General features: G+C 40.1%; 1 protein-coding gene across 1 annotated transcript; it reads right to left on the bottom strand.

Annotated features, from left to right (window-relative positions):
• Positions 1 to 10,025: 10,025 nt before the first annotated feature.
• Positions 10,026 to 10,979, bottom strand: LOC138082968 (olfactory receptor 1B1-like). The gene has a single exon (XM_068976917.1). The coding sequence runs from the start codon at positions 10,977 to 10,979 to the stop codon at positions 10,026 to 10,028; it is 954 nt and encodes a 317-aa protein (XP_068833018.1).
• Between the last annotated feature and the right edge of the window lie 280 nt (positions 10,980 to 11,259).

Below are 11,259 nucleotides of genomic sequence, written 5' to 3'. Positions count from 1 at the left end.
AAGCCTCAATCCACATCACCCGCAAAGAGCAAGGGTTAAGATCAAATAAGGTTGAAATTTATTCAGAGATAGCTTGCAGGAAACATCTTTTCTTGTGCAGATGTCCCTAGTTTTCCAAAATGAATTTTTTTCTCTTTAATTTTTTTTCCCAGGCCATTATTTCTTATTCATCCACTCACCTACCCACTCTTTAGTATAGTCCAGGTTCATGTATTGACCACTTACAATCTCCCAATTTGATTAATACTAATGACAACAGGATAACTCACACACAGTCCTGGACTTTCTGAACTTCACTGTATAACAAGTAATCACTGAACATATAATGTCTTTGGTGCTTGCTGTGTGCATTCTAAATATCAGGCATTTGATTCTCACAACAGTGGCTCATGGTAGAAACTGCTTTCAACCACTTAACTACAGATGAGAAAGTTAAAGCATAAAGAATACTCTAGTGAAGGTCTTATGTGATCTGAGCAACAAAACCTGGACTTAATCCTGTACAGTAAGCCCCTTATATACAAACAAGTTCCCTTTCAAGAATGCATTTATAAGTTCAACATTGCCTAGACACCCAACTAACACAATTGGCTACATAACACTGTACTGCAATAGGTTGATAATACATTTTTAAAAAGCAAACAAAAAATAAAGAAAACATTTTAAATCTTACAATACAGTGCCTTAAAAAGTGTAGTACTACAGTACAACAGCTAGCATACAAGGGCTGGCATCAGCTGAACAGGAAGAAGAGTTACTGGCTTGAGGAGGCAGATGAGGTGGGAGATGAAGAACTGAAGGATCATCAGCAACAGGAGATGGAGGGCAAGCTGCAGTTTCACTCACGCCTGACGGTGATGGCCCAAGTTCCGGTGCCTTGCTGGAACCAGATGCACATTAGCTTCTTTGAAAGTTCACAGCTTGAAGGTTCACGTGTAGGGAACTTACTGTGTAGTTTTATCAGCCTCAACCATCACACTTCATTTCTCAGAGCTGGAAGGAGAAGGGAAAGATTCTCAGACTCTGGCCAGATGTCTGAGTCTCTACGTCTTTGCTGAGGCACTGAAATTAAGATCTGGTCCTAGCTTTGCATGTCCAGAAACTCAACTTTTTTTTCCCATAGGAGAGCGCTTATTCCATTAAGTCAAATGAACTTACCTGGGATGAGACTAGCAATGATAAATATAATTGTTGACTTTGTTAATGATTTATTTTCAAGGAATAATATAATCTGCTAGTGGATGAGATTCTTGTGACTTTTCAGCTTAGGTTTTTCCTATAGGTAGATTTATGCAGCACATCAAAGAGGTAACATTTTGAGGTTGTTTTGGGGGCAAGGATATATTTATATATTTTCAGCATTTTCTCATGAATGAGAGTAAAATAATTTTAAAATAGTAGAGTGCAAGAGAACATATACTAAAAAGCAGAAGTCTCTTACCCTACATTTACACACCTGTGTGTTTAGTTTGACCCCTTCTAGTGATTAACACCTCTCTGCTTCTAAATAAAGTGATACATACTTATATATCCATGTGCCAGTTTTTATTAATTAAAGATAATCTTTTGGCTCTTTATCATAAAAGATAAAGATTTATCTTATTTACATTATTGCCACTCTTCCTTCTTTTCCTCAATTTTTGATGATATTTTAGCTCTTCAATTAGTTGCTTTTCCGCTTTTAAATGATTTACTTCAATCTACAGTCTACCAGCTTCAGACTCCACTTATCTTCCTCACCTCTGCACCCCCCACCCCAAATTTGGAAAGGTATATCTTTATTTGCATATTGTCAAGATTGAAAACACACAGATTACGGGTTGTAGGCATAGTTAAGTCTTCCAAGTAAATGCTAAAAATCAGTAGACAACATTAACATTAGTCTAACTGTGTAAATTTTTATCATGGCAGTGCCAAATCATGTGTTACGGTTTCTTTTATTCTTTAGTGAGTCCAGTGTTCCACGCACTAAAAGATAATATCCCTAACATTAAGATACAGAATCAAAACCATTTTAAGGCCATCTCTCTTGGTGCTTTCTTTAAAGAAAAGCTCACAGGAGCTTAAAAGATAAAGAAAATTTGTTTTCCAGTGTCTGTTCTTTTGTCTTTATTCCTTCATGTATCCTTTTCCATGTCAGTGATATGGCTCAAACTATATGCTCTTATGATTCTATTATACACTCAAGCCAGTGGTCACACACAGACATCTACATGGAGGTATAGAAGAAGGTGAGAGGAAAAAAGAGATGGGAAGGAAGAAATATTGAACAAGTCCCTTCATGGGGAAAGGGTGAGAGAAAATCATCTTTGAGAAGGAAAGAGTGTCAAAGAGTATAAATTTATCCATCATGGGGATTAAAATGTAATAATATAGAGTCCATTTTCTCTCAAGCAAAGCAAAACTGTATTTGAAAACTGATTATATGCAATAATAGTCATAAGCTGTGGTAGTATTCTTCTGACTTTTTCAATACTCATCTCTATATCTTGGTTATTTTCCAATATTTTAACATTATTCTCATCAGAATCTGAGCTCTGCGAATCCTTTTCAGACAACGTGCAGAGATCAAGGATGCAGATTCTAGAAGACACAGAGAGGAGTAGTTCGTTTAGGAGAGAGATGAAGAAATACACATATATAGATTTAAACAACTCAAAACACCAAACTAAACTGAAATTTGGGAGAGAAACAAAACAAAGGGAAGAATTCCTGGAATGAGATAGAAAAACATCTCAGATTTCCCAGTTCCCACCTGTACTTTAGGAACATACAGAGTCCTGAAGAAAGGAGAGAGATAAGTGTCAAACTCCAATTGTGCTCTTCTTGTCTTTCTTCTTTAATGAAAGCACCAAGGGACACATAGTCTTCCCTGTTTTATCAGTATCTGAATGTTACAGATATGTTTTATATATTACCTTCTTGATTTAAATTCTATTTCTAGGCTTTTCCCCTGTGTTGATGAATCACAAAGGTTGAATCTGAGATGTATAAATCTGAACCTCTTTTTCTCTGTCCCAAGAATATATCATCAACATTCTCACAAAATAAATTGGGTCCCCTGTCCCACATTTCTTGCACCTGCGGGCTGAAATGTCTGTCCATACCCTCTCCAATTACATGTCTATATTCTCCATCTAAGCTTTATTATTTTCACTCAAAAACATATCTTTCTGTGTCATCATTGTCAATTCCTCCATCCCATTGCTTTTTTTGACTATGACATTTGAACCTCACTCTATTCTCGGTATATTTTGAGTACCAGTATCACATTGCTTTCTACAAGAGGATTATCTGTTTATTATTTCCTATTCCCTTTCTGTTTACTCTTAAGGCACAGTGTAACCTTAATCACACCTTTCCTTTGTACCCAATGTACACTCAGGTTAGAAAACTTGGGTGGAACTGTGTTTCTTCTCCACATTCTCACAAAACTGCTGCTAAGTCACTTCAGTCATGTCCGACTCTGTGCGATCCCATAGACGGCAGCCCACCAGGTTCCCCTGTCCCTGGGATTCTCCAAAGAACACTGGAGTGGGTTGCCATTTCCTTCTCCTCTCGCAAAACTAGGGATTCCCTTTTTGTCATTTTCCATAAAGGCTTTTCTGTAGAACAGCTCACCCCAGCGAGGCAGTACCACTTACATGCACTCATTCTAGGATTCTACCAACCCCAGGAGACTCCAATTTTGTTCAGATGAAATATTATTTAGAATGGGCTGAGCCCTTGTATCTTCCTTTATCAACTGGGATGGTAGCACAGGTGGCTCCTCCTTCTTCCTTATATCTAAATCTCACTGAGGCTAAGACTGTAAAGCATCTAAAAACTACTGTGCCTCTAGGGAAGGTCTATCCCTTAGGGGACACAGTGGCCTTGCATCACATCAACAGTTAGACAAGAAAAAACCTTAAGGGGAACTCAATTCCCATATCAGCATCTCAAGAAGCCATCTCTCCTAACCTAGCCTTTCTATAATCATCAAGTGTTTGTTATCAGTGCTAACATTTTAACTCAGCTGAATTAATGGCAAGACATGAGGCTTTATGATACAGCAGTGGGACAACTTCAGTTGTTATCATGGTTCCATTCTGCTCGCCAATGACTTTCTCAGTTCCTGCCCTCACCCGATTAAATTCTTTTGATGGATTTCATTTAGCCATTTTGCTTTCTCTGTTTCACCTCAGAATACTGGATTTAAACACATCTGTGTGTACAAAACAAACAGAATGATGCAGAGCACCATAATGAGATTATATGAATATTGGGGAGATTCTTGGGAATGCAGAATGTTGAGACCAAGACCAACCATGGGTTGGGTTGGGAAATTTATAAAATTCCATGAAGATCTTCTATCCTGTTTCAGTGATTTTTGTCCTGGTGATGTTTTTTTGTTGATGTAAACCTTTATCTATTAGGGGCTTCCCTGATAGCTCAGCTGGTAAAGAATCTGCCTGCAATGCAGGACACCTGGGTTCAGACCCTGCTTGTGAAGATACCCTGCAGAAGGGAACAGGTACCTACTCCAGTATTCTGGCCTCGATAATTCCATGCACTATATAGTCCATGGGGTCGCAAGGAGCTGGACACGACTGAGCGACTTTCACTTTCATTTTCACCTATTCAGTCCAGTTCAGTTCAGTTCAGTTGCTCAGTTGTGTCCCACTCTTTGTGACCCCATGGACTGCAGCATGCCAGGCCTCCCAGTCCATTACCAAATCCCAGAGTTTACTCAAACTCATGTCCATTGAGTCAGTAATGCCATCCAGCCGTCTCATTTTCTGTTGTCCCCTTCTCCTCCTGCCTTCAATCTTTCCCAACATCAGGGTCTTTTCAAATGAGTCAGTTCTTCACATCAGGTGGCCAAAATATTGGAGTTTCAGCTTCAACATCAGTCCTTCCAATGAACACTTGAGACTGATCACCTTTAGGATGGACTGGTTGCATCTCCATGCAGTCCAAGGGACTCTCAAGAGTCTTCTCCAACACCACAGTTCAAAAGCATCAGTTTATCAGCGTTCAGCTTTCTTTATAGTCCAACTCTCACATCCATACACGACTACTGGAAAAACCATAACCTTGACTAGACGGACCTTTGCTGGCAAAGTAATGTCTCTGCTTTTCAATATGCTGTCTAGGTTGGTCATCACTTTCCTTCCAAAGAGTAAGTGTCTTTTAATTTCATGGCTGCAGTCACCATCTGCAGTGATTTTGGAGCCCAGAAAAATAAAGTCTGACACTGTTTCCACTATCTATTTGCCAGGAAGTGATGGGACCAGATGCCATGATCTTTGTTTTCTGAATGTTGAGCTTTAAGCCAACTTTTTCACTCTCCTCTTTCACTTTCATCAAGAGGCTCTTTAGTTCTTCTTTGCTTTCTGCCATAAGAGTGGTGTCATCTGCACACCTGAGGTTATTGATATTTCTCCCAGCAATCTTGATTCCAGCTTGTGCTTCATCTAGCCCAACATTTCTCATGATGTACTCTGCATATAAGTTAAATAAGCAGGGTGACAATATACAGTCTTGACGTACTCCTTTTCCTATTTGGAACCAGTCTGTTATTCCATGTCCAGTTCTAACTGTTGCTTCCTGCATATAGGGTTCTCAAGAGTCAGGTCATGTGGTCTGGTATTCCCATCTCTTTCAGAATTTTCCACAGTTTCTTGTGATCCATACAGTCAAAGGATTTGGCATAGTCAATAAAGCAGAAATAGATGTTTTTCTGGAACTCTCTTGCGTTTTCCGTGATCCAGTGGATGTTGGCAATTTGATCTTTGGTTCCTCTGCCTTTTCTAAAACCAGCTTGAACATCTGGAAGTTCACAGTTCACGTATTGCTAAAGCCTGGCTTGGAGAATTTTGAGCATTACTTTACTAGCATGTGAAATGAGTGCAGTTGTGTGGTAGTTTGAACATTCTTTGGAATTGCCTTTCTTAGGGACTGGAATGAAAACTGACCTTTTCCAGTCCTGTGGCCACTGCTGAGTTTTCCAAATTTGCTGGCATATTGAGTACAGCACTTTGACAGCATCATCTTCCAGGATTTGAAACAGCTCAACTGGAATTTCATCACCTCCACTGGCTTTGTAGTGATGCTTCCTAAGGCCCACTTGACCTCACATTCCAGGATGTCTGGTTCTAGGTGAGTGATCACACCACTGTGATTATCTGGGTCTTGAAAATGTTTTTCACCTACTAGAGTTCTGAAAATATTGATTCTGATGGCACTGGGTTGGCCAAAAATTCATTTGGGTTTTTGTAACATCTTACAGAAAAACCCAAGTGAACTTTTTGGCCAAATCAATACTTGCCAGTTTTTTCATGTTTTGAAGGAGGAACTGCCCCTGGAGATTCATCCTCTTTTTTTCTTTTCTTTCTTTTGTTGTTGTTCCAAATGCCTCTGTTGGCATTCAAAGTCTCCTGGCTTACGGTGTTTGTCCTTCATCGCAACCTGACCCATCGTCCAGTGAATTACTTAATTTTATTCAAGTCTTCACAAATTGGCTTCTAAAATCAATGATAAAAATCTCACCAGACTATTTTGTAGAAATGGAGAAAAGCAAATCTAATATTCATATGGACTTGAAAGGAACCATGGGTACCCAAAACAGTCTTGAAAAATACTGAAGAACAAAGGCAAAGGACTCATGTGTTTCTATTTCAAAATTTATTTTGAAACTACAGCAATGAAAATAATATGGAAGTCCAGTGGTCAAGACTTCATACTTTCACTGTCAAGGGTCTGGGTTTGATCCCTGGTCCAGGAACTAAGATCCCAAACAAGCCACGTGGTGCAGCTAAAAATTTAAATAAATAAACACCTTGTGAAAAATACACTTAAAAAAGAATATGGTACATACAAAATGATAGATATATAGGCCAATAAAATATAGTTGAGAGTCTAGAAAAGATCTATTTATCTTTTCAATTGATTTTTTTTCTTTCGGCTGCGTGTGTCTTAGTTGCAGCATGTAGGACATTTTGATGCAGTACACAGACTCTCTAGTTGTGGCACATGGGCTCAGTAATTGCCAAGGGCTTAGTTGCTCCATGGCATGTTGGATCTTAGCTCCCCAACCAGGGATCAAACCCATGCCTGCATTGCAAGGCAGATTCTTAACCAGTAGACCACTAGGGAAATCCCTATCAATCGATTTTTGACAAGGGAACAAAGAATACTCAGTGGAGAAAGGATCATTTCTTCAACAAATGATGTTGGGGAAACTGAACAAACACATATTAAAAAATAATAAAGCTGAACCTTTGTCCTACACTATGCACAGAAATTAGCTCAAATGGATTAAAGGCTTAAACATAAGACCTGACACCATAAAACTGCTAGAAGAAGATAGGGAAGAAGGCCCTTCATATTGATCTGGGCAACTGTATATGGCAGTGGCTGTATATAACAACAAAAGCACAAAGAGCAGAAGTAAAAGTCAAGTGTGACTGCATCGGGCTAAAAGCTTCTGCACAGCTAAAGAAACATTGAAAAGTCAACATACAGAATGGGAGAAAATATTTGGAAACCGTAACCTGACAGAATTCAATAACAACAACCAAAAACATCTGATTAAGAAAAACCAATACAGTATTGTAAAGTAAAATAGAGTAAAATAAAAAAAAATTAAAAAGGCAAAAAAAAAAAGAAAGAAAGAAGCATAAGGTCTGAGTAGATTCTTTTTAAAAAGACATCCAAATAGCCAATAAGTACATGAAAAGGTGTTCAACATCACTAATCATTGAAAGTGAAAGTGAAAGTCACTCAGTCGTGTCCGACTCTTTGTGACCTCATGGACTATTCAGTTCACGGAATTCTCCAGCCCAGAATACTAGAGTGGGTAGCCTTTCCCTTCTCCAGGAGATCTTCCCAACTCGGGGATCGAACCCAGGTCTCCTGCATTGCAGGCAGATTCTTTACCAGCTGAGCCACAGAGGAAGCCCAAGAATACTGGAGTGGGTAGCCTATCCCTTCTCCAGCAGATCTTCCTGACCCAGGAATAGAACCAGGGTCTCCTGTATTGCAGGCAGATTCTTTACCAACTGAGCTATCAGGGAAGCCATTGGGGAAATGCAAACTAAACCCACAACGAAACAGCACTGCACACATGTTTGAATGGCTATCATCAAAAAGACAAGTGTTGGCCAAGATGTGGAGAAAAGGGAAACTCTTGGGCATTGATGGTGTAAATATAAATTAGTACAGCCACTATGGAAAACAAAAAAAAATTAAATATAACTACCATGCAATCCAGCAATCCCACTTCTGGGCATATCCTGGCACTCCCATGTTTAGTATAGCATTATTCAACATAACCAAGATAGGGAAACAACCTAAGAGTCAATCAATGGACAAACAGGTAAAGAAAATGTGATACATATATACCATGGAATATTACTCAGCTATGAGAAAGAAGGAAATCCTGCTATTTGCAGAAACACAGGTGAACTATGAAGACATTATGCTACATTAGGTCAGTCAGAGAAAGACAATGCTGTAAGATACCACTTATATATGGGATCTAAAGAAAATAAAATCACAAAAACAGAGTAAAATGGTGGTTACCAGGAGTTGGGGTTACAGGTAGAATTGGGAAGATGTTGCTTAAGGGAACAAACCTACAACTAGTAGATACATAAGCCTTGGAAATAATGCACAGCAGACTAAATATAGACAATACTGTATCATAAACTCCTGAATTTCTAAGCAACTAGATCTTAATTGTTCCCACCACAAAAGAGAAATGATAATTATATGCTAGAGGGGATACTGGTAATCAAAGTACAGTATATAAATGTAACGAACACATTGTACACCTTAAACTTACCCAATGACACATGTTAATTATATATCAATTAAATATCAATGATTATCACTGTAAATTTAAGAGATCACAAAATAGAGGTCAATGTCTAGTTCTCGAAAATCTAAGTACAACCAATTTATTTTATCTATTGTTTAAATAGTTCACTGTTTCTTGTATTATGCAGCAAAGTATTTAGCTTGCATTTTCTTCATATATTTTACTTTAAGAAATGTAAATTAAAATTAACTGAAAATATTAGTATACAAAACAGAATTCACATGCATCAGAATAAGACATTCATAACATGAGAAGCCCACGGAAACTGGGGTTCAGGGGTGGAATAATAGAATCATGGCCCCCGTTTCACACTCACTTCTGGGCATATATTTGCTCACTTAATTAAAAAGGTAGGAAATTGACATCTCTATTTACCCAAACTTCTCTTTCACTAACTTTCTCACATACACCAACCCACTCCCCACAAACCAGCTCACAGAATTCAATGTGACTGTAATTAACTTCACTGTCTTTGCTTTAGCTCAGAATTTCACATCATTCCCATATTTCTGCAACTGGAATTACATAACCCAGGCTTAGTGATGCACTTCTATCCTCTGAAGATAAATGGCCAGAGGGAAAATTCTGGAGGCTTGCTAATGAGGAAGCCCTGAGCATGTGTGGCATGAATGCGGGAATTTTCACAGCTGTCAGACCACCAGATCAACAAGAATTAAAACTGGAGTTCCATACATTGCCCGGGCCATTCCCCACTTTCAACTCCAAAAGCAGCCCTGCTCAAATCTGCCCACTTCTTTCTTCATCTAACCAACGTGGCTGTTTGTTGTTGCTGTTCAGTTGCTCAGTCATGTCTGACTCTTTGCAACCCATGGACTGCAGCACGCCAGGCTTCCCTGTCCTTCTTCATCTCCCAGAGCTTGCTCAAACTCATGTCCATTGAGTGAGAGATGCCATCCAACTATCTCATCTTCTGTTACCCTCTTCTCCTCCTGCCTTCAATCTTTCCCAGCATCAGAGTCTTTTCTAATGAGTCAGCTCTTCACATCAGGTGGCCAAAGTATTGGAGCTTCAGCTTCAGTATCAGTTCTTCCAATGAATATTCAGGGTTGATTTCATTTAGGATTGACTGGTTTGATCTCTTGCAGTCCAAGGGACTCTCAACAGTCTTCTCCAACACCACAGTTCAAAAGCATCAGGCTAATCAGGAGGCCACCCTCCCTCCTCTAAGCAGCCTATGGAATGCACTCTTGACATCCTTGTTGCGAAGGCTGTACACAAAAGGGTTGGCCAAAGGTGTAATGGATGTGTACATCACAGCAGCCACCATGTCCTGATCCTGAGAGTTCTGGGAAGGAGGCTGGAAGTAGACCCAGATGATGGTGCCATAGAAAAAGCCAACCATGGTGAGATGGGACCCGCAGGTGGAGACTGCACGGCGGCGACCAGCTGCTGAGGGCAAACGTAGGATGGTGGCCCCAATGCGGACATAGGAGAGTACAATGAGGGCACAAGGGCCCATCATGAGGAAGCCTCCCTCCAAGAATATGGCCAGTTCATTGGAATGGATGTCAGAGCAAGAGGCTCGCAAAAGTGGTCGGTGGTCACAAAAGAAGTGGAAAAGGTGAACGTTGCCTTCGGCATCCGCAGCCCAGGAGAGAGGCAAGAGGAGTCCCACATGCAGCATGGTGTGCACCACAGACACTACCCAACACAAGGCCAGTAAGCGGGCACAACATTGGCGATTCATCACTGAAGGGTAGTGCAGAGGGTCACAGATGGCCATGTATCGATCCAGAGCCATGACAGAAATAACAAGTGTGTCTGTAACACCAGACACATAGAAGAAGAATAACTGGGCCAGGCAGCGGGCAGCAGGAATAGCTGGGTCATGAGTGACCAGATGGGCCAGCAACTGGGGCAGAATGACTGTGGACTGCCCCATGTCTATAACTGAGAGACCACGGAGCAGATAGTACATAGGTGAGTGGAGCCTGGAGTCCCAGGAGATGAGCAGCACTAAAGTCACATTCCCCATCATGGTGGTCAGGTAAATAGCCAGGAACAGGACAAAGAGGACAATGGGGGGGACTTCAGCTCCTGAGAACATGAGAAGCAAGAACACTGGAGAATGTGAAGCATTAGGGGCACAGCCCATGATGAGTGACAAAGAGCCCTCCTGAAAGAGTTTGAATCAAAAAGCAAGTCATGGGTCATAGGTTACAGCTCATAACAATTCTAGTCAATTTATGTATATTCTTCAAGCTCCTTAAAGACTTAAATTCAACTGAGCACCACGGCCCTTCCTAAGTCTATGACTTTACTCCCTGAATTTGTTATAGAATTTTTTCCTTTCCTTCTTCCTTTCCATCCATTCTAATGGGTTCTTCTGTGTAGTCCACATACCCTGATAAAGTCCCTTGTACTATAAAAGCCCT

This window comes from Capricornis sumatraensis, chromosome 1 (genome assembly GCF_032405125.1).
Source record: "Capricornis sumatraensis isolate serow.1 chromosome 1, serow.2, whole genome shotgun sequence".
NCBI classification, from domain to species: domain Eukaryota; kingdom Metazoa; phylum Chordata; class Mammalia; order Artiodactyla; family Bovidae; genus Capricornis; species Capricornis sumatraensis.
Note: the sequence above shows the minus strand (reverse complement) of the source record. Positions and strands in the feature narration are given on the sequence as shown.

Excerpts from the sequence above, each read along its gene's own strand:
- LOC138082968 (XM_068976917.1), bottom strand. The coding sequence starts at position 10,979 with ATGGGCTGTGCCCCTAATGCTTCACATTCTCCAGTGTTCTTGCTTCTC.